Here is a 27923-nt window from a genome sequence, read left to right as displayed (position 1 = left end):
TTCCAGTACCTGAAAGGGGCTACAAGAAAGCTGGAGAGGGACTATTCATAAAGGCTTGTGGTGATAGGATGAGGGCGAATGGGTATAAAATGGAGAGGGGCAGATTTAGACTAGACATAGGAAGAATTTCTGCACTACGAGAGTGGTTGAAGAACAGGTTGCCCAGGGAAGTTGTGGCTGCCCCATCCCTGGAGGTGTTCAAGGCCAGGTTGAATGGAGCCTTGGGCAGCCTGATCTAGTGGGAGGTGTCCCTGCCCATGGCAGGGGGGTTGGAACTGGGTGATCTTTAGGGATTCTTCCAACCCAAAATATTCTATGATTCTATCATTCTTTGATTCTACGATATCCCACACCACTGGTTGGCGTTTTCTTCCTAAAGCCCAACCTGAGAAGATTCTCAGAGCTCTCTGGATTCAGATGCTCCCCAGACAGATCAGATGTGATAGGTCAGAGCCCTGGGCTTCGCCCCCTTTGCCCTGGGCAACCACGAGGAGTTTCCTATAGTCCCTCCCTGCAGAAAGGATGGATGCTGTGCAGGTAGAAGGCAGTTTTCGCTCTCTGATGCTGTCTGTGCTGGCACTAACTTGAGAAACAGAGTCTCAGCAAGAGAAGAAGGGCTTGCAGACAGAGATAATACCCTCCCACATTAGAAAGGAGGGTGGTCTCACTGCTGCAATTCAGACCCAGGAACTTTCTCTTTTAATTTAGGGAAAAGACAAGTAGTAGTGTGGGTGTAGAAAGTGGCATCTCACAGCCTCTCTTTAATCAGTGTCCAAACAAAAGCCATTTATTATCTCATACACGGCTATCTGAGCATGAAGTGCTTGTAACTGCTAATATAAAAACTTCCAGCCTTTTTAAACATACATGAGGGCATCTCGTACTTTCGGCTCCTTCCTCCCTTCTGTGATTCTTTTGATACATTTTTCATTGCAAGGTACAGCCTCGGGGGGTGGGGGAAAGAAGAATAATGTTGCTGCTATAGTCTGAAGCAGAATCAAGCCCATTTTTTAATGCTCTGGAAGGGTCTTTCTACATCTGCAGCACTTTAGGGGAAGGCTTGAGAGCAATCGTCCTATAATCACCCTGTCAGAGGTGAAGTCCTGGACAGCATTCAGCTGTAGCTCTTGAATAATGCGGGAGGCCCAGAGCATCCTCTGTCCCCTTGCACCATGTACCAGGTTGCTGTAGGTTAAGCCTTTAAATGACGATGTCTCAGAACAAAATATGGATGTTCAATTTGACTGTTAATGCAATGCAGACCTTGCTGCACCACCTGCATTTTCCCTTCCTTAATCATGTATTTACTAAGATTTAAACGCCAGTGGTTTTTGTTTTGTGGCTCCAAAGAGCAGGGTACAGACTTTCCCACGATGGTCCTCCTCCATATGGAGAAAAACCAGGCTAAGAATCAATAAAGCCTACAAAGAAACCTTTATACCACCCAAGTCAGAAGTCCTGCAAAGGACTCTTGGACAGGGAGAGCTCTGAAACCCAGGACAGCTGGTCTAGTGAGGTCCAGGCTCATTCAGACTTATACACAAAGTTGAGGCTGAACTGTCCCAACTTCTGTCCTCAAAAGCCAAACCAGTATCTTTCCAGCATGGTCCTGAACTGTCAGATACAGCAATACATCAGCTAAATTCTCCATGTTGTTGAATGTCTTTCGTTCTGGGTGAAGAATAATCACTGACGACTGGAGTTTGGGCTACAACGGGCAACAAAACTGGTGAATGGTCTAGAGAACAAGTCTAATGAGGAGCAGCTGAGGGAACCAGGGTTGTTTAGCCCGGAGAAGAGGGGGGTGAGGGGAGGCCTCATTGCTCTCTGCAGCTTCTTGAAAGAAAGTTGTAGTGAGGTGGGTTTTGGTCTCTTCTCCTGAGTAACAAGAGATAGGACAAGAGGAGGGTTGGAACTGGATGATCTTTAAGGTCCCTTCCAACCCAAACTATTCTATGATTCTAAGAAAATCCTGCCAGGCTGTCTTGCTTCCTTTCCTTATTTTTAGTTCAGCAGTACAATCTACTTCCCATCTAGCAGAAAACTCAAGTATTACAGAAACCACGTGTGTAAATGTGCACATGCAGTCTGTATGCACACATAGAGAATTATGGAATCGTTAAGATTGGAAAAGACCTCCAAGCTCATCTAGTCCAACTGTCAGCCCTACACCACCACACCTACTAAACTAAGTCCCAAAGTGTCACATCTACATGCATTTTGAACACCTCCATGGATGGAGATTCCACCACTGCCCTGGGCAGCCTCTTCCAATGTTTCATTACTCTTTCAGTGAAGACATTTTTATATACACATAAAACTACGCACAGACACAAGGATTAAATTCTTACATGTAGTTGTATAAGGATGCATTACAGAAGAGTGAAACACGGTACAGCAAATATTTGCCAGACTCACAGGCTGGCAGGATTTAAAAAAAGGAAAACTCTGAGACAGCTTATGGGAAATGGTCTTTCAGGTAGTTACCCAACTTCAGCTTTTGTTTAGTTCCTGGTTCTTTCACGTTAATTCATGTATTTGAATTGAAATGAATCTTGTCCAAGCCTGAAACTCAGCCAGTCTCACCAGCCCAACTGAGAAGGGTATTTTCATTTCCAGTCCTCTTTCACTTGAAAAGTTCTTTATTACTTAGTGGATGTTGTCTAAAGGCAGGTGATTAGTGTTAATCTCTAGCATCGTCACTCCACATTGTGTTGACAGGAGCAAGCCACTCTTCATTACCACAGAAGCTGGGGGCAGCATGTTCCTGCTCATAAATACTATTAGTAAGTGTCATTTCCAAGTCTTTTTTGTTACATTTCAAAAGGTGCCCAGCGTGTCTTGCATGCAAAGACACTTATTAAGTATGGCCCGCAACCAGGGTCTGAAAGCCACCAGCTCCTTCTGAAAGCTTGGCATCCTGCTCCCCAGATAATTAGCACACGAGGGGTGCACTTGATGCCCTGCTAACTTGAAATTATCAGCCTTCCTTTCTTCACTGAGAGGTCACATCTTACACTGAAGACAAAGAAAGAAGAGAGGAAAGTGGAGAAATAAAAATCTCTGGTGGTAAACACACCAAGAGAAGAAGTAGAAGTTGACCATGATCACACCAAAAGACAGCAGACTTCACAGCCACCTCAGCGTGGGAGAGTCAGGTGCCAGTTTGTAAGTGGTGGGGAGATGCATGTGTACATGGTGACACAGGGGGGCACATCTGGGACGCTATGTTACATAAGAATGCAAGGTGTAGATCTCACCAGGGTTTAAGGCACGCAATAGACCACTTGCTGCTCACCTGTGGCCCTGGTTTGCCCTGTGGCCCTTGAGGTCCATCTGGTCCAGCAACTCCAGGCTTCCCAGGCCATCCCATTTGTCCTTTGAAGCCTCCCAAGCCAGGAACTCCCTTGGCCCCCTGAGAATCACCGAGAGAGCAGGTCAGAGCTTTTATCAAGTACAGGTGGTTTTAGAGATGTGCCAGTCAAACATTGCCCAAGTACTTTCATGGCATTGGCAATAAGAGGAGACCCTTATCCTACAACCAAGTTTGGCTGCTGTTGTGCTTTTAACAGAGCATTAGTAGGATGGCAGAGATCATTTTACCTATGCTCTCCACCTTTACTTGTCCAGAAGGCACCTCGCTTCTTGGTGACATGGACACCCTACCCTCCTCTCTGGGACGACGCCTAACTTTCCCTGCATATCTAAGTGGAGTCTTTCAGTCTGTAACCCTGTAAAAAACCGTGAATCCTGAGGATGAGAAAGGGAGTTACCAAGAGCTGGCCTACGAATGTCACAGAATCACAGAATCACAAGGTTGGAAAGGACCCATTGGATCATCGAGTCCAACCATTCCTAACACTCCCTAAACCATGTCCCTAAGTACTTCATCCACCCGTTCCTTAAACACCTCCAGGGAAGGCGACTCGACCACCTCCCTGGGCAGCCTGTTCCAGTACCCAATGACTCTTACTGTGAAGAATTTTTTTCTGATATCCAACCTGAACCTCCCCTGACGGAGCTTCAGGCCATTCCCTCTAGTCCTGTCCCCTGTCACTTGGGAGAAGAGGCCAGCTCCCTCCTCTCCACAACCTCCTTTCAGGTAGTTGTAGAGAGTAATAAGGTCTCCCCTCAGCCTCCTCTTCTCAAGGCTAAACAACCCCAGCTCTCTCAGCCGCTCCTCATAAGACTTGTTCTCCAGCCCCCTCACCAGCTTTGTTGCTCTTCTCTGGACACGCTCCAGAGCCTCAACATCCTTCTTGTGGTGAGGGGCCCAGAACTGAACACAGTATTCGAGGTGCGGTCTCACCAGTGCCGAGTACAGAGGGAGAATAACCTCCCTGGACCTGCTGGTGACCCCATTTCTGATACAAGCCAAGATGCCATTGGCCTTCTTGGCCACCTGGGCACACTGCTGGCTCATGTTCAGTCGGCTGTCAACCAGCACCCCCAGGTCCTTCTCTTCTGTGCAGCTCTCCAGCCATTCTTCCCCCAGTCTGTAGCGCTGCATAGGGTTGTTGTGCCCCAAGTGCAGGACCCGGCATTTGGCCTTGTTAAACCTCATCCCATTGGTCTCGGCCCAGCAGTCCAGCCTGTTCAGATCCCTTTGCAGAGCCTCCCTACCCTCCAGCAGGTCGACACTTCCTCCCAGCTTAGTGTCATCTGCAAACTTGCTAAGGGTGCACTCGATGCCTTCATCCAGGTCATTGATAAAGACATTGAACAGGGCTGGACCCAGTACTGAGCCCTGAGGAACCCCACTTGTGACTGGCCTCCAGCTGGAGTTAACTCCATTGACCACCACTCTCTGGGCCCGGCCATCCAACCAGTTTTCAACCCAGGAGAGTGTGCGCCTGTCCAGGCCAGAGGCTGACAGTTTCTGAAGCAGAATGCTGTGAGAAACTGTGTCAAAGGCTTTACTGAAGTCCAAGAAGACTCCATCCACAGCCTTTCCCCCATCCAGTAGTTGAGTGATTTTGTCATAGAAGGTGATCAGGTTAGTTTGGCAAGATCTGCCTTTTGTAAACCCATGTTGACTGGGCCTGATCACCCGGTTCTCTTGCGTGTGCTTCATGATAGCACTCAAGATTACCTGTTCCATGACTTTCCCTGGCACTGAGGTGAGACTGACAGGCCTGTAGTTCCCCGGATCCTCTCTGCAACCCTTCTTGTATATGGGCACAACATCAGCCAGCCTCCAGTCTAGTGGAACTTCCCCAGTCAGCCAGGACCTCTGGAAGATGATGGATAGGGGTTTGGAAAGGACATCCGCCAGTTCCTTCAATACTCTTGGGTGGATCCCATCCGGCCCCATAGACTTGTGGACGTCTAGCTGGGCAAGCAAGTCTCTAACCGCCTCCTCTTGGATCACGGGAGCCTCAATCTGCCCCTCTAACTCTTGGATTTGTAAACAGAAGGAACAACTTTCTTTGCTATTAAAGACTGAGGCGAAGAAGGCATTAAGTACCTCAGCCTTGTCCTTATCCCCTGTCACTGTTATTCCTTCTGCATCCACTAGAGACTGGATATTCTCCCTCGTCCTCCTTTTCCTGTTAATGTACTTGTAGAAAGACTTTTTGTTGTCTTTCACAGACTTAGCGAGTTTTAATTCTAGTTGGGCCTTGGCCCTCCTGATTTTTTCCCTGCACGATCTCACTTCGTCCCTGTAGTCCACCCAAGATGCCTGTCCTTTCCTCCAGAGCACATAGAGCTTCTTTTTCTTATTGACGCATCTTGAGATCACCCTGCTCCACCAAGCTGGCTTTTCCCCCCGCCGGCTCCTTTTCCGGAACACAGGGATGGCCTGCTCTTGAGCTGATAGGATTTCATTTTTCAAGAGCGCCCAACCCTCATGGGCTCCCTTGCCCTGAAGGACTGTTTCCCACGGGACTTTGCTAATCAACCTTCTGAACAGGCCAAAGTCTGCCCTCTGGAAGTTTAATGTGACTGTTTTGCTAACCCCCTTCTTAATCCCACCTAGAACTGAAAACCCTATCATCTCATGATCACTTAATCCCAGGCGTCCTCCAACCGTCAAATCCCCAACAAGACCTTCCCTATTCACAAACAGCAGGTCTAGGAAGGCACCCTCCCTTGTTGGTTCGCTAACCAGTTGTGCAAGGAAGTTGTCTTCGATGCACTCCAGGAACCTCCTAGACTGTTTCCTTTCTGCTGTATTGTACTCCCAGCAGACATCCGGAAAGTTAAAGTCTCCCACAAGGACAAGAGGCAGAGATTTAGAGACTGTCCCCAGCTGTTTATAGAAGAGTTCATCAGCAGCTTCTTCTTGGCTGGGTGGTCTGTAACAGACTCCTATCACAAAGTCCCCTTTCTTGTGGGCTCCTCTGATTTTAACCCATAGGCACTCGATCCCGTCCTCACCGTAATCCAGTTCGAGAGTTTCAAAGCACTCTTTGACATAGAGGGCTACCCCACCTCCTTTCCTACCCTTCCTGTCCCGCCTGAAGAGTTTATATCCCAACATAGCTGTAGTCCAGTTATGTGAGTCATCCCACCACGTTTCTGTGATGGCAATGACATCATAGTCACCTTGCCCTACAACAGCTTCCAGCTCATCCTTCTTATTGCCCATGCTGCGTGCATTGGTGTAAATGCACTTCAGCTGGGCTGATGAACCTTCAGCCCTCATAAAGGGAAGAGAGTTTATTCTCGATTGACTGGTCCTTGGAATAACTAATTCCACAGACCCAGTTTTATCCTTACTGTCCCCACTTATACTCGCCCTCACTTGCCCTGTTGTGGTGTACTGGTGGTCCTCTCCAGCACACCATTTCTCAGCCGCTGGTTTCCCACTTCCAGGCTCATTCCCAACGAGCCTGGTCTCCTCCCCTTCCCCCTTCACATCTAGTTTAAAGCTCTATTTAAGAGCCTAACCAGATTTTTAGAGATAACTTTAGTTCCCCTTCGAGACAAGTATGACCCATCCCTAGTAAGAAAACCTGGGGGTGGGTGGGTCACCCCATGATCAAAGAAGCCAAAGCCTCTCTCCTCACACCAGGCTCGGAGCCAGGCATTAATCATCTGTACGTTCCTGACTTCCTGCTCCATATTCCTTAGTATTGGGATGGAGCTAAACACCACTTGCGCTCCAGAGCCCTCAATCATCTTCCCTAAATCCCTGAAGTCTCTTTTGATGGCTTTCAGCTTTCTGCGCTGTAAGTCATCATTACCTATTTGAAATACCAAGAGGGGATAGTAATCCGTTTCCTTCACCAAGGAAGGGAGTTTTCTATTGATATCCCTCACTGAAGCCCCCGGCAAGCAGCAGACCTCCCTGTGGAGCGGGTCCGGTCTGCAGATGGGACCCTCCATTCCTTTAAGAAGGGAATCCCCTAAGACGATCACTCTCCTCTTTTTCTTGACAGAGGATGTTTTTAGGGCCCTCCGAGGATGCTGGAGCCTAGGGAATGTTTCCAGGCTGTGGGGACCATCTCCTTCTTCCACTGCTTCTTCCTGGGGAATAGGTTCTACCTGCAGCATTTCATATTTATTTCTGAGGGCTATCTGGGGGTTAATTGTCTGGGTGGGGGGAGCAGGTTTCCTACGCCGGACAGGAACCTGCTGCCATCCCCCATCTCTTGTTCCCCCTGCCTCACAGATTATAGGATCAAGCTGCTCCGCCGCATTGGCTCCAGCAGCCTGCTGGGTTTGTGCGAGGGCACTGCTCCAAAGATCTATGTCCCTATGTCCTACTTGTCTGCACAATTGAGCGTTTTCATGGAACTACTGTGAACAGAAAAGGCTTCCGTTAAGCACAGCAGAAGGAGAGACCTCCAGTCTGTCCAGCACCCAACCTTCAGCAGTGGCCAAAAGCAGATGTTTGTGGGACAGAAGAACAGGAGAGGATGGGAGTCGTATTTCCGCAGAAATAATCTCCCAGTCTCCAAGCACTCACAACTCAGAGTCTTAGTGATTCAGAGGTGTTGCTTAACAAGAAAAGGACTTAGTGTTTGACACAGATGACCATCATGGCATGAGGCCTAGAAGAGTTGTTATCAATAAAAGCAACAAATTCTTTAAGATCCCAAATCAGCTGGAGACCAAATGATGGAGCTTAATGCAAGAAGGGCCCAAGAGGCTGGAAAATGCAAAAAGCCTTGGTGGAGGCTGCTGGGGTTATTGTGTGTTTTTCTTTTTTTTTCCAAAATACTTACTATTTTGACTGAAACTCCATTTTTTTCCCCTCCTTGGAAAGGTACAACTTTTAGACTTCTAGACTTCGCTTAGGTAAGGACATAGAAAATTAGACAATGCAGAGAATGATGATCATTGGGGAGTGATCAAGGTGGGGACTCCTCAGGTCAGCTTGGAGACCTTTCCCACTGCCATGGCCACTCTGCCCAGGAGGCAGCAGTGTTATCTGCTTTTTCTAGTCCACAGTATCCCATTTTTCCTCTACCCTGGGCATGGTGGTGTTGAATAAACTCTGATAATTAATCCCTCTTTAAGGATTTGGATGGCTTTTGTTCACACTAAGCAGCCACCCTGCTGGGGTTTTGTATATTGGCAGAGTGTGAATTCAAGGTGACTTCCCTCTCCTTTCCTTTCCAACTGCGGTCCCAGCCTTAATGCTCCAGACAGCTGACATTTGCCCACTGGAAAGGGTACCAGTGATGTAGAAAGTTTATAATTTCGTTAACTCAACCTTCTGGATGTAGGATTTATTCTTTTATAAACAGTAGCTCGATGCAGTCTGGCAAGTACCAACCTTTTCTCCTTTTCCCCCAGGAATCCCCACGGCACCATCGTCTCCTGATGCTCCTGGTTCACCCTGGAGGGAGCCAAGAAAAAATCATGGCCAATGTAGACTTGGCAAGGTTGCAATTTACTGAATGAACCATCTCTTCTTCAGATTAAAACGTGACTGAGAAGGATCTACCGGCCTGCACGTTGCTGGTACTCAGGAAGATGAAAGATCTGTCATTAAAAACACCCATTACTTGACATATGGAATTATGCCTTTGGAGCACCAGGGCTGGTGTGGGTGAGCCTGGCTGAGCCTTGCAGAGGTGAGCGAAGAGGTTCCCACCCCAGATGTCCAAGCATCTTCATTGAGATCTGTGTTAGCTTATGTTGGCTTATATGAATAGATTCATAGAATCATTAAGGTTGGAAAAGACTTCTAAGATCATCAAATTCAACTGTCAGCCCATTACCACTGTGCCCCATTGGTGCCCTTCGAAAGAAAGAATCATATTACAGAGGTGATTTGTAGCATCTGCAAAGCTTTTAGGAAACCTCCTACTTGTAGGCAAGTGCATAGTTTAGATCATAAATCACTAGGTTGGAAAATAACTTTGAGATCATCAAGCCCAACCGTACCTCTGCACTACAAAATGATCTCTTCATCTACCCATCTTTTACATGAGCACCTCATCTCCCTGTCTTTTAAACTCCTTCAGAGATGGGGACTCTACCACCTCCGTGGGCAGCATCTGCCAGTGCCTGAGGACCCTTGCAGAGAAGAAATTTTTCCTGATGTCCAATCTGGACCTGCCCTGATGCAACTTGAGGCCATTTCCTCTCATCCTATCACCTGTCACTTGGAAGAAGAGATCAACACCCAACTCGCTACAACCTCCTTTCAGAGAGTTGTAGAAAGTGACGAGGTTTCCCCTCAGCCTCCTTTTGTTCAGGCTAAACAACCTCAGTTCCCTCAGACACTCCTCATAAGATTTGTTCTCCAGTCCACTCATCAGCTTTGCTGCCTTTCTCTGGATGTGCTTCAGCCCCTCAATGTTCTTCTTGAAATGAGGGGCCCAAAACTGAACCCAGGATTCGAGGTGCGGCCCCACCAATGCCGAGTCCAGGGGCGCAATCCCTTCCCTGCTCCTGCTGGCTACGCTGTTTCTGATACAGGCCAAGATGCCACTGGCCTTCTTGGCCACCTGAGCCACTGCTGGCTCAAGATTGAGTTGGCTGTCAACCAAAAGATGTTTACCTTTGGTCCATATGGTCCATCTGCTCCTGGGATTCCTGGTTTTCCAGGACTGCCAGTATCTCCCTGCAGATGAAAAAGCAACAGATGGGCTTTAAGTCCACACAATCCATAAAATATTGGGAAAAATGGCTTTAAAACGGCAAGGTAAGTGGTACTTGAGGAGGAAACATGTTGCCAGTCCTGGTAACAGAAAGCCTAAGCAAAGTCCTACTTCAGACCAGTATGAATTTTACATTACCCTGAAAACAGGAGGGAAATTCACTGAGCAGCACTTCCTTTACCCAACAGGCCAAGGCTGATGAAGGGAAATATTAATAACAACGACAATAGTTATAAAGACAACAATAATAATAATAATATCCCTTTGGCTCAGCTATCAAGAGCTTTTCAAAACCTTTCATAAAGAGACCATTAAGGGTCGTTAACCCTGTTTATAAAGGAAAGACCAATGGTATTGCCAATTGGAGCATTGTGTCCAACGGTAATAGCGAACAGAGTTGCTAAGCCACAGACCAGGAGGGAATTTGGACAGGGGTTTATGACAGTCTGGTTATTTTTTCCACAGATTATCAGAAAGTTCTCTGCAAGTCTTAAAACCTGCTCTGCACGGCCGTATCCTCTTGTGATGAAGCCTGCAGCTTCACACCACCAAAAGGTACTTCTCCTACAAGAGATAGGGTGGCTTTGTCATGTTAATGCTATACTGGGGATAAGTGAGAGCCATGGTTGGAAATGGAGCAGCCAGAGCAGGATGGAAAGTTGGGCTGAGCTCACCTTGATGCCCTCAGCTCCGGGAGCACCAATACGTCCTGGGAGCCCTCGTAAGCCCTGAGGATAAAGCAGAGCATAGGCATTGGTGATAAATCAAGGTGAGGGCAGGAGAGAAGATTCCTATGTGCACACAGGGCTAACCCTGGTGTAGTCCTACAACCTCTTCCCTTGCACACAGCACCTTTCCCCATCAGCCCTTCTAGAACCTGGAGCTTGAGCTCTTTTCTCTGTTTGTCCCAAACTTGATTTCACAGAATCATGTAGTGTTTAAGGTAGGAAAAGATTTCTGGAGCTCATCTTGTTGAACTCCCCTGCTCAAGTAGGGCCACCTAAAGCTGGTTGCCTAGGACTATGTCCAGACAGCTTTTGAATATCTCCAAGGATGGCGGTTTCACAGTATCTCACCCACTTCCTACCTTGGCTCCTTTCTGCCCAGTCTCACCAATGGTCCCAGGATCACCTTTCTCTCCCTACGTGAAAAAAAACAGACAAACATATCATGCACAGCCTGAAAGGTTGAGAACGCAGGTGATAGCACCACCTTACATTAATATTGTGCTTTTAACAACCAGAAGGTCCTTGAAAATTAGCAGTTCACAGTCACCTGGCTGCTAGAAATGCAGCCAGCTCTGGGGTGGAACAGGGAATGACCTTGCAGAAGATGGGTGACTGTGACAGGGCTGGAGTGGCAACAATCACGAGGACCTGCACTGTGGAGATGTTAGATGGTCTCCCTCAGCTCTTCTGCTGGTCCCTGACCCTGGAGGTTGAGTCTGTCATTCAAAGTCTGGATCCCTCAGGATCCCAGTAATGTGGAGCCAAAGTCCTACACACGTGAAGAAACATTTGGGGGTGAGAAAGGCATCCTGTTGTGAAAGAGAAGCAGCTCTGGAAACCTCTCAGGAAAATGAGGTCTATAAGGGCTTTGGCAAATGACTGTTTTGTTCCCTGCTGTCTCCATCAGGCAGGTCAGCATCAAGGAGAACTAGACTTGGTACATGAAGGAACTTGAGGTTTGGGCCTTGGTAAGTAACAAAAGAAAATTCATGCTGAGAAACATGGGGAAAACTATCCTATTGCTAGAGTCATTGGCAGATTCTCTGCTGGCATCTAGAGACTGGCACTTCCTAAAAATCAGGCCAGGATGAGCATTAGAGACTTCTCCAGGAGGTTTCATAGAGTCATCGAGTGTCCTGAGTTAGAAAGGATCCACAAGGATCATTGAGTCCAACTCTTGTTCCTGCATAAGACAGCCCCAACATTCACACCACATCTTTGAGGGACAAATGCTTCCAGAATATTGTCAGGCTTGGGGCCGTGACTGCTTCTCTGGAGAGCTGTACCAGCGCTCCACCATCCTCTGGGTGAAGAACCTTTTTCTAATGTCTAACCTAACCCTCCCCTGGCACATCTTCCTGCCATTCTTTTGGGTCCTGTCATAGGTCACCAGAGTGAAGAGCTCAGTGCCTGCTCCTCCTCCCCTTGTGAGGAAGCTGTAGATCACAATCACGTCCCTCCTCAGTCTCCTATTTGGCAGGCTGAACAGACCAAGCGACTTCAGCTACTCCTCGTACAGCTTCCTCTCTAAACCCTTCACCAAACTGGTGGCCTCCTCTGGCCACTTTCCAGTAGCTTTAGATCCTTTTTATACCGTGGTGCTCAAAACTCAAGGTTTAGGGAGCATTTTCATCTCTCTCTTGGAAAGACTTTTCCTGAGCAAGAAACTGGCTACCCTAATAATGCACGTGGGGCACAGGAGCAGAAGTGAACTTAGGGTTGAGAAAGGCACAGAGCCTCTTTCTACCTGCCAAATAAACCGTGCCCTTTCCCACTACTCACCGGCTTGCCCTTCTGCCCCTGAAGACCTCTGTCGCCTTTGGCTCCCTTGTTTCCATTCTTTCCATCAAGACCTGCTGTACCCTGAAAGAAAGAGGAGAAAAAGTATTTTCCATGTCAGCTTTTGCAGGGAGGTGGGTGAGGGACAGGATGGAAACTCAATAGGAAGAGCCTGGAATAGTAAAAGTCTGGAATAGTAGGAGGTCAGAAGGTACCCTAATACCAGCACCGAGACCTGAGGCTGAGATTTAGCTTCCATTCTTCATGGGCTTGCAAGCCACTAGCAAATCATAGAATCATAGAATAGTTTGGGTTGGAAGGGACCTTAAAGATCATCCAGTTCCAACCCCTTGTCATGGGCAGGGACATCCCACTAGATCAGGCTGCTAGAACCAACCCGGCCTTCAACACCTCCAGGGATGGGGCAGCCACAACCTCCCTGGGCAACCTGGGCCAGGGCCTCACCACTCTCATCGTGAAGACATTCTTTCTTATGCATAGCCTAAATCTGCCCTTCTCCAGTTTATACCCATTGCCCCTCGTCCTATCATTACAAGCTTTTGTGAACAGTGCCTCCCCAGCTTCCTTGTAGCCCTTTCAGGTACTGGAAAGTCGCTACAAGATCTCCCCGGAGCCTTCTCTTTTCCAGGCTGAACTAGCCAAACTTTCATAACCTGTCCTCATATGGGAGGTGCTCCAGCCCTTGCGTCATCTTTGCAGCCTCCTCTGGACCCGTTCCAACAGCTCCATCTCCTTCTTATGTTGAGGATTCCAGAACTGGACACAATACTCCACATGAGGGCTCACAAGAGAGGAATAGAGGGGCAGAATCACCTCCCTCGACCTGCTGGCCACGCTGTTTTTGATGCAGCCCAGGACACGGTTGGCCTTCTGGGCTGTGAGCACACACTGCTGGCTCACGTCGAGCTTCTCATCGCCCAGCACCCCCAAGTCCTTCTCTGCAGGGCAGCTCTCAATCACATCATCCCACATCCTGCACTGAAATCGGGGAAATGCACTCTGTGAGTTGATTTATCTATAAGTACAGCCTGGAAAACAGAAGTAGATGGCAGCTAAAGAGTAGTCCTGGGCCAAGAACATTGAGGTGGTGATGACTGCAGCTGAAAATAGGAGCAAAGGCATTAATTAGGCAGCATCACACTGTTAAGTGTCTTAGAGGGGTGCACACAACCCTGGGCACTGAGTCCAGAGCTTCAGATCCAGTCAGCTGAGGAAAGCAGTGCTGGGTGGTGAAATTTGATTTGGTGAATTAGTGGATCCAGGGATGGAATTGCTCACAGTTGCATTTTGGAGAATATTTCCAATCTGCAGAGCTGAGAGCCAAAAGAGAGATCTCCATTCAGTCCAGACAGAGGTGTGTTCCTCCAAGAACACACCATGTTGCCACGCTTTGGAGGTTCTCAGTTCATCAAGCCAATTAGCAGCTCAGTGCGGGACACTGGAGCCACCTCCAGCATCGGAGCCGGTTTGTATGGGTTCTCCCACTGTTTCAAACTAAAAGTTACTAGAAATGCCTATCTGTTCTGGCCAATTTTGACTGCAGTTTTCAGAACTTGTATGTGTGAGATGAAATTGGATTCATCCCCACTTGAGACTGATTGTACATGCTCAGCTCACTCAGAGGAGAATGAATTGGCTGTTTAAGCAGCTCAGGAAATGAACAAGTGTCATTCTCTACTTGGAATTAATTGGTTGCTGAAAGGAACCACATTTATTAAGCAAACTCATCGCCTCTCCAATTATTCCCCCTCTTAGTGATGAATGGACACTTCAAAGACAATCACAGTGACAAGAAAACATACCAGAGACACATGAGTGGTGTGGTGCTGTTCTTGATGGTGGGTCAGACTGTGTGGATACACTCATTACCTTTTCATTCCCAGCTATAAAATCTCAGGTCTTCCTCTGGAAAACATGTTGCTTCTTCAAACCCCTCCCCAAGCCTCAATGTATTTTACATTTCAGAGCCAATCAGGTGCTCTTTCATGGTGCTGCTGGTCACGTCTGGATCAGGTGAAGTCTATGTTCCTCAAGCACTGCCTATGCTACCAGGTACAAACATCTCGTGCAAGCTCTTTTATTTACTGCTAGGTACTTACAAACATGATCAATATAAAGCTCCATTTGAGGCAGTACCATAAAAAAAGGACCATAAAAAAGCCATCTAACTAGACTTTCTCTGTTTACTAGGACAGATTGCTTGCTTGGAGGGTAATAAACCTTTTGGTTTGATGGTTAAATACCTTCAAGCACATGGAGTTTCTGAGATAGCTTTGAGCTGGGTACAGATCCATCTGGCTGGGGATTTATACACCTGTGTGCAAGGGGATGGGCTAAAAAGCTTATTCTTGAGCACTAAATGATCCTGAAGGAAGCTGGCAGTACTTACAGATTTCCCAAATAGCTTTAATATTTCTCTTAGTTGTCTCTATGGTCTCCTTTGTCAAGTGGAGACCTTTCCTTGTTTTCCTGTGCTTCCCCACCTACCCACGTCCAGCTCTCATGTCTTCTATCTACTTTTGATCATGAAACGCTTCTTGCCTGCTCTTGACCTCAAAGGAGCCCAGATGGCTTGAGGAAGAGTTAAGCTCACAATATATGCTGGTAGGCTGAAAGGTAGCTGCGTCTAAACTATGCCTACTTGGTCCAGTAAACACAAACAAGTTTTTGGCCTGAGTCTTATCTCACGTAGGTGAATTTCTACTCATCATAGGCTGAAGAGACTCTGTCATATGGACTAGGAAGTTTTATAATAAGGCATGAACATGACAGCAGGTCTGTCCCTGCTCCTGCTGGAGAGGGAGAAAGTCAGAGAAGTGATGCTTTTCAAGGTTGTCTGCATCTAGGACAAGAAAAAGATGGAATAGGAGAAAAAAAAAAGATGGAGAAGAAGAGGAAAATGTTTGAGCACAAGACAAGGGAAAGAAGCTGAATGGAAATTTGTTCTCTCAGATTTACATTCTGTGTTCTGCCAGGCAAATAAAGGCTGGGCAATAAAAGCTACTAAAATGGCAGTTTAAATGCAATTACTGGTGGAGTACTGGAAATGGCTCTCGCTATTTGGTTCTGTTAATAAAGTGTTGCTGGAACAGGCCTTATTTAACTACAAAGACACCAGGTACCATGAAGGCACCGTAACGCAGAGGCTTAGTCATAAGTCCTGAGCACTGTCTGTGACGCAAGGACATCTTGCTGAAGAACTCTCCTTCCAGGCACAAATTCCTGCGAAGCTCTGAGCTGGAGCCAGGGAGGAGCCTGCCTTGTCTCCAGGCTCATCATTTCCACTCAGATGAACAAGCTGGAGAATGAGTTTGGTGACCTTAGGAAAGTGTGAAGCCCGTCAGAAGCAGCATTGCCCCAACGGCACACCCCAAAAGGATGAGGCTGTGTGAAGACACACAACAAAGGGCTCATGCATTTTCATACCATGACGTAGGCTGCAGCCTCTGCTAAAAGATTTCCCACCTCCTGGGCTTCAGTGTTCAATATTTGATGGGATGATGCATATGAAGTAGCTGTGAGTCTCAGCCTGAGAGTTTCACCTCTGTTTTTAAGCCTTCTCTGCTGTGTCTTGTATCCAGACTGTCCTGCCCACAATTATTTACTGCAGTTCTGAGCATCCTTCCCCAAAAATCCTCGCAGATTTAACAAGCATTTGTTCTCAGTCACTGCATCACAGAGGCGGATCAGCCTGATATCCTCCTGCAAAGACTCCAAGATATCTGGGTAGAGATTTCTAGCTGTGTCCAGAAGATGTGGCTCATTCCTTTAGGAGATGAGGTGCTCAGGGATTTGGTTTAGTAGTGGACAGGTATAGTTAGACTCGATGATCTTAAAGGTCTTCTCCAATCACATGATTCTATGACTCCATAAATTAATCAGGGTGAATTCAGCAGGACAGAAAGAAGACAGCACATTTTCACAATGAATTAGTGGCAATTTGTGGATACGAAAAGCAGAATTAGAGGGAGATGAAAGAAAATAAGGACTGCTAGCCATTAACTTTGAGACTTTGCATAAGACAGATTCGATACAGGTAGACACGACCAAGTAGTGTCTAACTTTAAGAAAGGGGGAGAAGAGGACTTGGGGTATGATACACAGAATCATAAATCTGTTAAGGTTGGAAAAGACCTCTAAGATCATCAAGTCCAGTCATCACACAACACCAATAAGCCTACTAAATCATGTCCCATATCTACACAAAGTGCCATTACTGCATGTTTTTTGAACTCCTTGAGGGATGGAGATGCCATCACTTCCCTGTGCAGCCTCTTCCAATGCTTCACCACTCTTTCAGTAAAGAAATTTTTCCTAATATCCATCTAAACCTACCCTGGTGTGACTTGAGGCCACCTTCTTTTGTCCTGAACAATTTCCTCCCATCCTAAAGACAGGGCAAGAGACAGCTTAGCCTAACTCTCCAGAATAACTTGGGGAAAAAATAATCAAAGCATCTGTGAGCACTTAGAAGATAAAGGGAGACCTGGGCTCGTGGAGAACAAGTCACACTGCGATATTGCGTCCTAACACAGATATCTGAAATAGATGATTTGAATCATGTTCTAAGAGTACCCTAGAGCTGCCAATAAACTAAGCCTGAGCATGGCTCGCTGAGATGTGGGAAGCGAACAGGGCAGATATGTAACCTGAGGTCAGATGAATTTCATCCAGGACGTCGTATATCACGGCTCTTCTAACAAGGCCCCAGCTCTAATCTGACTTTTGCAATTTTAGAAACTTAATGAAGGATGAAAGCCAAGCTCTATTATCTCAGTCTAGCTCCGAGCACAGCACAGATGGCATTAACTTGCACCAGCAGAAGCCCTAAATATTTCCAAAAGAAAGATTACTTAGCTTTCCTCAAATACTGATTGACAAGATACCAACTTCTGGTAGTTAATTGTATTACGCGCCGATCCCTGTGGGTGTCAGCAGAAAACAGCACATCACAGAATCATAGAATGGTTTGGGTTGGAAGGGACCTCAAAGCCCATCCAGTTCAACCTCCCCTGCCATGGGCAGGGACACCTCCCACTGGATCAGGTTGCTCCAAGCCCCATCCAACCTGGCCTTGAATACCTGCAGATTCGGGGCAGCCACGACTTCCCCAGGCAACCTGGGCCAGTGCCTTCACCACCCTCACAGGGAAAGTTTTCTTCCAAAGATCTCATCTCAGTCTCCCCTCTTTCAGCTTAAAACTGTTCCCCATCGTCCTATCCCTGCAATCCCTGATCAAGAGCTCCTCCCCAGCTTTTCTGTAGGCCCTTTCAGTACTTTAAGACTGTTCTAAGGTCTTCCTGGAGGCTTCTCTTGCAATCTACACAAGCTCAATTCTCTAAGCCTGTCCTCATATGTGAGGTGCTTCAGCTCTTGGATCATCTCCATGGCCTCCTCTGGACTCCAATCATCCAGTCACGACTGGATGGTTGCTGGTGAGGATGGTGGAGTCCTGCTGTGCTTCCTTTGCACTCAACAGCCTCAACAAACACCTTTGCTCTACTCCTGGTTGTCACCTGTGGATCGAGGTATCCACTAGAAAGCAATTTCAATCCAGTCCCTACGTGCGTCGATCCCAAATGAGGCTGCAGCGTGCCGAGATCCTGCAGCACATTACAGCCTCATCGCTTTGGCAAAGTGCTCAGAAGGTTGTTTACAATTAGGCAGGAGTTGAGATAATTAATTGAATGAGAGCTTTTTTTTTTTCTCAGGGAGCAATTAGCAGGCTGGATTACAGGCTTGTAGATAGTTACAGAGCTGTGACCAGTAATTTGTGGGCAGAGCTAAACAGCTGTGGAGCCTTCACAGCAACAGAGTGCTGCTGAGAATCGCCCACTCACACACGACGAGGCATAAAATGGGAGTGGGTTAAGAAAATACTGATATTTCTTATTGCAATAAAATAATTGAACATGCTTATATTTCCTAAAATTAGTTTATCTTTTTTTTTTTCCACTTTTTTTCTTCTTTCTGGTTGCAATTCACCAGTAAAAAAGGTGATTTTTAAGATTAATAATGTCCTCTAACAGTGATGTTAGAGGATCTGTTAGAGCAAGTCCAGAGGAGGACACGAAGATGATTTGAGGGCTGGAGCACACCCCGTACAAAGACAGGCTGAGAGAGTTGAGCTAAGTCAGCCTGGAGAAGCGAAGGCTCTGGGGAGACCTTAGAGCAGCTTCCACTACCTGAAGGGGCTACAGGAAAGCTGTGGAGGGGCTCTTGATGAGGGATTGCAGGGATAGGATGAGGGAGAATGATTTTAGTCTGAAAGAGGGGAGATTGAGATGAGATCTTTGGAAGAAATGTTTTCCTGTGAGGGTGGGGAGGCCCTGGCCCGGGTTGTCGAGGGAAGTCGTGGCTGCCCCATTCCCGGAGGTGTTCAAGGCCAGGTTGGATGAGGCTTTGAGCAGCCTGATCCAGTGGGAGGTGTCCCTGCCCATGGCAGGGGTTTGGAACTGGGAGATCTTTAAGCTCCCTTCCAACCCAAACCATTCTATGATTCTATGATAACTGCTTTCCCTTTGGTGAGCAACATGCATCCATGGAGCACTGAGAACAGCCACTTGTAGCCCAATCTCTTAAGGATGTCTACATTTCTCATGGGATATACAACCTGTCGTGCAATTCGTAAGCTGTTTGTACAAGAAACATCATCTACTCATGTCTGGCAATACCACTTAAAACACTAAAGACACTAAAAATAATAAAGAAATGCATATTTCACATGCTCATTTATGTGAAATGCAGCATCCTATTAAAACATACCTCTGGCTATGGCCTCCCCTGCCCATGGGTGGTTTTCCAGTAAATCCTCTTCTAACATGGGCTTTGCAGAGCAGCACCAAGCCAGCATCGCCAGCCCACCCTGTAACCCACACATGTGGCTGTGGGAAGGGGACCAGCAGTGGTAAGCCCAGCTCTGCACCTAGTTTAGCATGAGATATCCCTGCCTATGGCAGGGGGGTTGGAACTGGATGATCTTCAAGGTCCCTTCCAACCCAAACCATTCTAGCTTTCTATGAAAGGCAGAGAAGCATGATCCAACTCACGGCAGAGCCCGGCAAGCCTGGTTCTCCTGGCTCCCCCTGCAAGGAAAGCGATGACAAGTTACCATGAGGAAGAGCTGAGTTTCCTCTGGAAATGAGGATTGCTGTAGGAGATACCTACAGATGTGGAAGAGGAGATAAGGGGACCTTTGGGGACTTGTCTGCAGCAGAAGCTGGAGGGGTCAGGTAGGATCCCCCAAACATCTCAGCTGAGTGAATGAATCTAGATCTCTGTTCTAGTTAACTGGAGCATAGAGAGAAGTTGACACTTCCCACCTGCATACTGTCATTTCAGCGAGTCATTATTGACTGTTTTAGCTTAGGAAAGATGTCTCAGCTCTCTACTGCTTTCCAAAATAGGACAAGTCTTTAGGGCTCTCCTGGAAAAGTGCAGCTACTTCTTCTCTTTTTTTTAACGCCGTAACATTTCAATCAGAAATTTTGGAGAGGGAATCTGGAATTATATTCTGTGATAAGATTTCACACGACAGTTCTTGCAGGGGATGCCTTAACATAAGTGCTTACTGTACTCACCTTCTGTCCCACTGGTCCTCTTGTACCAAAAAGTCCCATCACTCCTTTGGACCCAGCTTCACCTTTGACTCCCTAAAAGATTAAAATCCCTGTCAAATATATTTTAAGTACCTACTGCTCTTGAAGATATCCCCCCTGAGACAGGCAAGTAGAAGAACCCACGGAGATGGCAGAAGATGACAAAAAGCACAATTTCTCTAGCAGACTTCAGCTCCAGGGACCCTAAAGGTCTGTATGGCAGCCACTGCTAGAGAAGAAAGCCACCAGCCACAAAAACCTCAGTGAACTGTCCTGTAAGAGAGTTAGTGCCCAATGATGGGAACTGAAGGAAAACAAGCAGAAAAGGGTCTCACAGTCTCTGGATGAGCTGCCTCCTCACAAACAGGGTGGTGAGACACTGAAACATGTTGCCCAGGGAAGTTGTGGATGTCCCTTGCCTAGAAGTGTTCAAGGCCAGGTTGGATGGACCTTTGAGCAGCCTGGTGTGGTGGGACATGTCCCTGTCCATGGCAGGGGGGTTGGAACTGGGAGATCTTTAAGGACCCTTCCAACCCAAACCATTCTATGATTCTATGTTTGCATGAAGCACTAAAGAACAAGACCCTGATGGAGTTACTGGTGGTGGAGATACTACCCTGGGACTTCATACCAAGTCACTCAGATGCTTGGCCAAGAGGCATTCTTGCTTTAGGAGATGCTAACATTATTTTTCAGTTAAAGAACAATCTGACAGATATCACGTGTGGGCTTTCACCTGGCTTAAAAAACAGGTACCAACCATGGGAACATCTCCCTGGGTTTTCTTTACAGTTGCTGAGAACCTCATCCGTACAATCAATCACAGTCAGGACACGATTTGTCCCTCCACAAATGAGATGCCCACATTGGGTCAGGCAATTCCCACCTTGAATTACACTGAATAAGTTGGTCCCCATGGAAAAGAACTGGAGCTGGGTGAAGAGCTCAGACAAGAGATGATGCTCTTGTAGGTACTTATATTTATTCAGAAGAGTCACGATCCTGTGTCAGACTTCCGGAGCAAAAAGCATTAACATAATATGAAAATAGGGGTGATTAGTACATGATGTTTTAATCAGTGATTCAGTCTGCAAGTGGGAGAGTTACGTGATTCCTCCCAGCAGAGTGGTGATGGGTTGAGACCTGAGACCTCCACAGGGTGCTCTCAAAGAGCAAAGGCAGACAGAGAGGCAAGTGACTTGTTCTGCAACCACCCAGGGGACGCCCTGTGTGAAGAACAGGAACTGAGGATTCAACCAAGCCTTAAGGAAAGTGTCACAAGGGCTTTGTTTGAAGTAGCACTGCCAGCTCTTGAAGGGAGAGGGAGATGCAGGACTCTTACAGTGCTGCAGTAATGGAATGGTCAGCTTTCCCAAACAATCCTGTACTGCAGACTCCAATTTCATATGGTTCCACAACTACAGACCTGACTCCAGGTAAACTGGATGCCTGTCGCAATCCCAAGCCCCATTCCAGCATCGTCCTCTCCCTTTCTATGCTGAGAGCTGGAGAAGTCTGTCCTCGCACTATATTTTCCAGCAGGCATGTGGGAAAGGAGGGTGCAGAGATACGAGTCCCTTCCTCGCACAACTGCTGACCTTTTGCTGTCTCTCTCAGTTGCACTGGGAGGTCCATACCTTTTCTCCTACAGGGCCATCTTCTCCCTTCTCGCCTTTGTCTCCATCAAAACCCGGCAGGCCCCGTTCACCCTGAAAGGTAAGACAGAAATTAGTGGATTGTGCCTCTCTCCTAGAAGAACCTGGTTCTCAGCCACTGGCTCTGGACCAAAGGGCTGGTCTACAGTGTTTATCCCAAGCTGTGCCCACTGCTGATGCCACCAATTTGGAGTAAGTAACAGCTTAAAAAAGTCAAACTTACAGGATCTCCTTTACTGCCTTTATACCCCTGGGGTCCCAAAATAGTCGTGGGCTCACCCTAGAGAAAGGAGACACAGAGATGTAGGCACCTGGTGATTCAAGGACTCGTGGATCTCACTGGATAGAAATACACTTACTATGATGACAAAATGGTAATTCACACATAGAATGAATCACAGAATCATAGTATAGTTTGGGTTGGAAGGGACCTTAAAGATCATCCAGCTCCAAACCCCCTGCCATGGGCAGGGACACCTCCCATCACACCAGGCTGCTCAAAGCCCATCCAACCTGGCCTTGAACACCAGGAATGGGGCAGCCACAACTTCTCTGGGCAACCTGGGCCAGGGCCTCCCCACCCTCATTGGAAAGAATTTCTTCCCAATGTCTAATCTCAATCTTCCTCCTTCCAATTTAAAGCCATTCCCCCTTGTCCAAACCATTCTATGATTCCATGAACATACCCAAGCCAATCATCGCCCCCCACCCTGTTTTATCTTACTCCTCACCTTATATTTTACTAAGCAATTATTCAGAAAACGCGTTACGCATTCCTTCGGCTTTGGAAGTGTTTTGGGGCCTCATCATGAAGAGGATTAAGAATTGACATGTCTCTGGAGTGAGTCTCCTTTGAAAGAAGCTTCCTCAGAAACAAATCAGCCTTAATCACTTAATACCGCATGACTCAAAGGCAGAATTGTCATGTAGGTTTTCAAAAGCCTCATTTTCTAACAAGCCATTGCAGACAGGAAGGAAGTTAACAAAACACTGGGCAGAAGTTCAGCATTTTCTGTCCATTTTCCTGAAGCGCTTGGGGAATTATTTTCACATTAGCTGCTATGAGCCAGCTCAGGTTTAAGATTGTGGGATGCTTCGAGGTGAGGTGGTTATACCAAAATCAGTGGAAATTTTCTTCCTCCCTTAAGTCACATTTCTGTGCCCCAGAAAAAATAATTGCTGCAGTGACTTTTTGTTGTTGTTGTTTTCTAGGATCCTGCCAAAACTCTCATGCAAGCTCAACCTCGAGCGCTGTGTCCAGTGCAAGGATGACATTGACAAAGTAGATTGAACCCAGTGGAGACTTCCAAGAAGGAAGGGGACATCTACGCGTTGTCTTCCATTACCTGCACGCAGAGAAGATGGGTCTCTTTTCTTGGATGCACACAGTGAAAGGACAAGTTGCAACAAAGGAAGCTCCTGTTAGACAGGAGGAAAACTCTTCACCCTAGGGCTGGCCAAATGCTTGAGCAGGGACACAGAGAAGAAGATATGAGGTTCTGAGGCTCAAATCCTGAAGGTTTCTTTGGCAGTGTGATCTTGATGCAGGCATGTGGGTGGCAGTACACACAACAGCATGGATCAAAGGCAGAATTTAAAGTCCTCTTCAACGAAAGGCATTCGCATCTCATCATAGAATCATAGACTGGTTGGGATTGGAAGGGACCATGAAGGTCATCTAATCTGACCTCCCTACAGTGAGCATGGACACCTTTAACTTGAGCAGGTTGTTCAGAGCTCCATCCAACCTGACCTTGAATGTTTCCAGGGATAGGGCATCTACCACCTTTCTGGGCAACCCGGGGCCAGTGCCTCACCGCCTTCAGCATTAAAAATTTCTCCCTAATATCTAGTTTAAACCTCTCCTCTTTCAGTTTAAAACAACTCCTCCTTGTCCTACTGCTACAGGCCCTGCTAAAAAGCTTTTCCCCATCATTCTTGTCAGACTCATTTAAGTATTGAAAGGCCACAGTAAGGACTCCTTGGAATCTTATCTTCTTCAAGCTGAACAACCCCAGTTCCCTCAGCCTTTCTTCCCAGGGGAGCCATTCCAGGCCTTTGATCATTTTGGTGGGCTTCTTCTGGACCCACTCCAACAGGTCTATGTCTTTCTGTGCTGAGGACTCCAGAGCTGCTGGACACATGACTCCAGATGTGGTCTCGCGGAGCAGTGTAGAGGGACAGAATCCCCTCCCTCACCCCACTGGCCACACTCCTTTTGATGCAGCCCAGGATACGGTTGGCCACATTGCTGGTTCATGTCCAGCTTCTCATCCACCAGGACCCCCATGTCCTTCTCTGCAGGGCTGCTCTCAATAAATTGCCTGGAAACTTTGCTGAGTGCTCCATGCTGGGTGGGCTCTGCTCACGCGCATGCAACTACATTGACCCTATAAAACCACTGAGTGTCTAGATATTTGGAAACACACACGATACTTTTTACCATGTATGCCTCTGCCTTTTAAGATCACTGAGCCATTTAAATAATTGTCCCTCTGCTCACCGGTAATGATAAAATCCTGAAAACCTTTTTCCGCCACAGAAAACCACACAGTCTGTAATCACAAAGTCAGAATTGTAGAATGGTTTGGGTGGGGAGGGAGCTTAAAGATCATCCAGTTCCAACCTTCTGCCATGGGCAGGGACACCTCCCACTAGCTCAGGCTGCCCAAGGCCCATCCAACCTGGCCTTGAACACCTCCAGGAATGGGGCAGCCACAACCTCCCTGAGCAACCTGTGCCAGTGCCTCACTATCCTCATCATGAAGAATTTCTTCCTCATGTCTAATCTAAACTTTCTCCCTCCAATTTAAAGCCATTCCGCTTTGTCTTGTCACTCCAGGCCCTTATAAAAAGTCCCTCCCCAGCTTTCCTGCAGCCCCTTCAGGTATCCAAAGGCCACTATAAGGTCTCCCTGCAACCTTTCTCTTCTCCAGGTTGAACATCCTCAACTCTCTCAGCCTGTCCTCATAGCAGAGGTCTCCAGCCTTTGCATCATCTCCGTGGCCTCATCTGGACCCGTTCCAACAGTTCCATATCCTTCTTCTGTTGGGGATTCCAGAACTGGACACAATACTCCAGGTGGGTTCTCACAAAAGCGGAGAAGAGGGGCAGAATGTCCTTACTCTTTCTCCCTTGGGTCCCAGAAGTCCGCGATCACCCTGAACACAAGAAAGGAAAAAAAAAAAGAGACAGTGAACGATTCCTTTTTTAACTCACTCTTCTTGTGTTTCTCAGCCCACTGATTCACATCCAAGCCACTAAGATCTATCACAGCTGGAAGCCAGTTCCTCTGGGCACTCTGCAAAATGATTAGCTTACCACAAGAGATTGTGTATGACCAGAATTTATTGCACTGACAACAAATAAAGACCTCGAGGACCGAAGTGGTTTGCCTGACTCCATGCTCAGCACATCCATGTTGTGGAGCTATTTCTGGATTTCGACCTCCCAATGGGATCATAAAATCATAGAATCACAAGGCTGGAAAAGACCTTTAAGATCATCAAGACCAACTGTACCTGTCCACTACTAAATCATATCCCTAAGCACTTAATCTCCCAGTCTTTTAAACACCTCCAGGGGTGGAGAATCCACCACCTCCCTGGACAACCTCCTCTAGTGTTTGTTAACCCTTTTGCTGAAGAAATTCTTCATTATGTCCAATCTGAATCTGCTCTGGTGCAGCTTTAGGCCATTCCCTCTCAGCATTTCCATGCTGCAGGGATGTGTCTACGCTCCATTTAGCGTGGGAAGGCATCCTATAAAACACAGGGTTTCCTAAATTTCAACCTCAAATCTGGCCTCCTTTCTGAAAGTGTAAGAAACAGTAGCTGTTCCTGCAAGATTTTTTTATAATGGGCCTGGGACATGAGCTTGAAGGGCAGGACTTTGACATGGTCCTACAACATCCTTCTCTCTAAATTGGAGAGATATGGATTTGACGGATGGAATGTTTGGTGGATAAGAAACCGTTTGGATGGTAGCATTCAGAGAGTAGTGGTCAATGGCTCAACATCCAGATGGAAGTCCATGACAAGTGGTGTCTCTCAGGGGTCCATACTGCGACCAGTGCTGTTTAATACCTTCATCAATGATATAGACAGTGAGATCGAGGGCACTCTCAGCAAGTTTGCAGGTGACACCAAGCTGAGCGGTGCACTTGCCACACCAGAAGGATGGGATGTCATCCAGAGGGACCTGGTCAAACCAGAGAAGTGGGGCTGTGTGAACCTCATGAGGTTCAATAAGGCCAAGTGCAAGGTCCTACATCTGGGTTGGGGCAATCCCCAACTTCAGTGCAGGATGGGGGATGACGTGATTACCCTGCAGATAAGGACTCGGGGGTGCTGGGCGATGAAATGTTTAACATGATCCAGCAATGTGTGCTCACAGCCCAGAAGGCCAACCGTGTCCTGGGCTGCATCAAAAGAAGCGTGGCCAGCAGGTCGAGGGAGGTGATTCTGCCCCTCTCTTCCTCTCTTGTGAGCCCTCATGTGGAGTATTGTGTCCAGTTCTGGAATCCTCAACATAAGGAGGATATGGAACTGTTGGAACAGGTTGGAGGAGGCTGCAAAGATGATCAGAGGGCGGGAGCACCTCCTGTACAAGGACAGGCTGAGAGAGTTGGGGTGGTTCAGCCTGGAGAAGAGAAGGCTCTGAGGAGATCTTACAGCTACCTTCCAGAACCTGTAAGGGGCTACAAGAAAACCGGAGAGGGACTGTTCACAAAGGCTTGTAGTGATAGGACGAGGGACAATGGGTATAAACTGGAGAGGGACAGATTTAGACTGGACATAAGGAAGAATTTCTTCACCGTGAGGGTGGTGAGGCCCTGGGACAAGTTGCCCAGGGAAGTTGTGGCTGCCCCATCCCTGGAGGTGTTCAAGGCCAGATTGGATGGGGCCTTGGGCAGCCTGATCCAGTGGGAGGTGTCCCTGCCCATGGCAGGGGGTTGGAACTAGATGATCTTTAAGGTCCCTTCCATTCCAAACTATTCTATGATTCTACGACTCATTCCTGATGGCATCTCATAATCTTCTCCAGTGCTCAAGACTGGTGTGGTGAGAACAAGAGAAGGGGGAGGCAGCAAGGAACGGATGGGGACAGAGGAGTGGAAAAAGGCTTTAAAACCGCTTTTGAGTAGCAGAGCTGTACATGGATCTGTCCTCTACTGTCCCATTGCACATCCCTAACATTTGGGACAAAATCTAGTCTCCTGAGTACTGCTCTTTCCAAGGGTTGCAAATAAAATGTAGGAGGAGACCAAGGGGACTCCTGCTCATTGATGCAAATGAAAGTGTATGTGTGCCTGGCGGGCAGTCATTGTCCTGCTGATGCTGCAGGACATCTACTCCCTAGCCCTCCTCCCCCAACCCTCCACATCTGGGGACCAATCAGAGCATACCAGAGTTCTCCTTCTGTCCAAACTTCCAGCCAGAAAGACCTAAGCGTGCATAAAGATAGCATGCACCCCCATCTTAGCCCAGACATCAGAAGGGGCTGCCAATGCCACTTCACACTAATCAAGGTCCCCTCCCGGTCCACCCTCAGAAGATGCCAGGATTATCCCCGCTGTTCTAACAGGAGCATCAGCAATGTGGGCTATTACAGGGAAAGTCTTCCCACAATGATGCTTTCCTCCAAGGCACCGTATAGATAAGATGATTGTTGCTTACTCTTTTGCCTTTCACACCTGGGAAGCCTTTTAGACCCTGCAAGAATATAAAACAACACGTGAAGATAAATACTAGTGGAAGGAAGGTGTTAGGAAAGAGAAGCTCTCACTGAAAAGCAGAGCAGCTTCAAGGATGGACTCCACCATGGAGAAGTTGCTGGTAGGACCACCACAGAAAACTCTACTCTCCTTTTCTTCCCCAAGAGCAATTTCGTAGGACCAGCACAGAAAACTCTACTCTCCTTCCCCAAGAGCAATTTCAGGAGAAGTGAATTCACACTGCTGCAAGGAGAAAGTTTAGCCTTAAGCTTCTGCCCACCATCAGGTCTTGGGTACGACTCAGGGTCTCAGCAGATGTATAAATTTAGCCATGCACTGCGATTAAACATTAACGAGGGGCAGCC

The 27923-nt window shown here is 47.4% G+C and overlaps 1 protein-coding gene across 1 annotated transcript in view; it reads right to left on the bottom strand.

The window, feature by feature from the left end:
* LOC128852369 (collagen alpha-1(VII) chain-like) overlaps positions 1-27923 on the bottom strand; it is a 134886-nt gene that overhangs the window by 12798 nt on the left and 94165 nt on the right. The window contains 12 exon segments of the mRNA XM_054068800.1: positions 3299-3415; positions 8729-8791; positions 9962-10024; positions 10736-10789; positions 11149-11202; positions 12572-12652; positions 19639-19674; positions 20170-20241; positions 21825-21896; positions 22066-22122; positions 24968-25003; positions 27521-27556. Coding sequence (XP_053924775.1) covers positions 3299-3415; positions 8729-8791; positions 9962-10024; positions 10736-10789; positions 11149-11202; positions 12572-12652; positions 19639-19674; positions 20170-20241; positions 21825-21896; positions 22066-22122; positions 24968-25003; positions 27521-27556 — 741 coding nt within the window.

The sequence above is a fragment of the Cuculus canorus genome, chromosome 1 (genome assembly GCF_017976375.1).
Source record: "Cuculus canorus isolate bCucCan1 chromosome 1, bCucCan1.pri, whole genome shotgun sequence".
Lineage (NCBI taxonomy): Eukaryota > Metazoa > Chordata > Aves > Cuculiformes > Cuculidae > Cuculus > Cuculus canorus.
The sequence above is the reverse complement of the archived record's forward strand: the minus strand, read 5'-3'. Positions and strand labels throughout refer to the sequence as shown.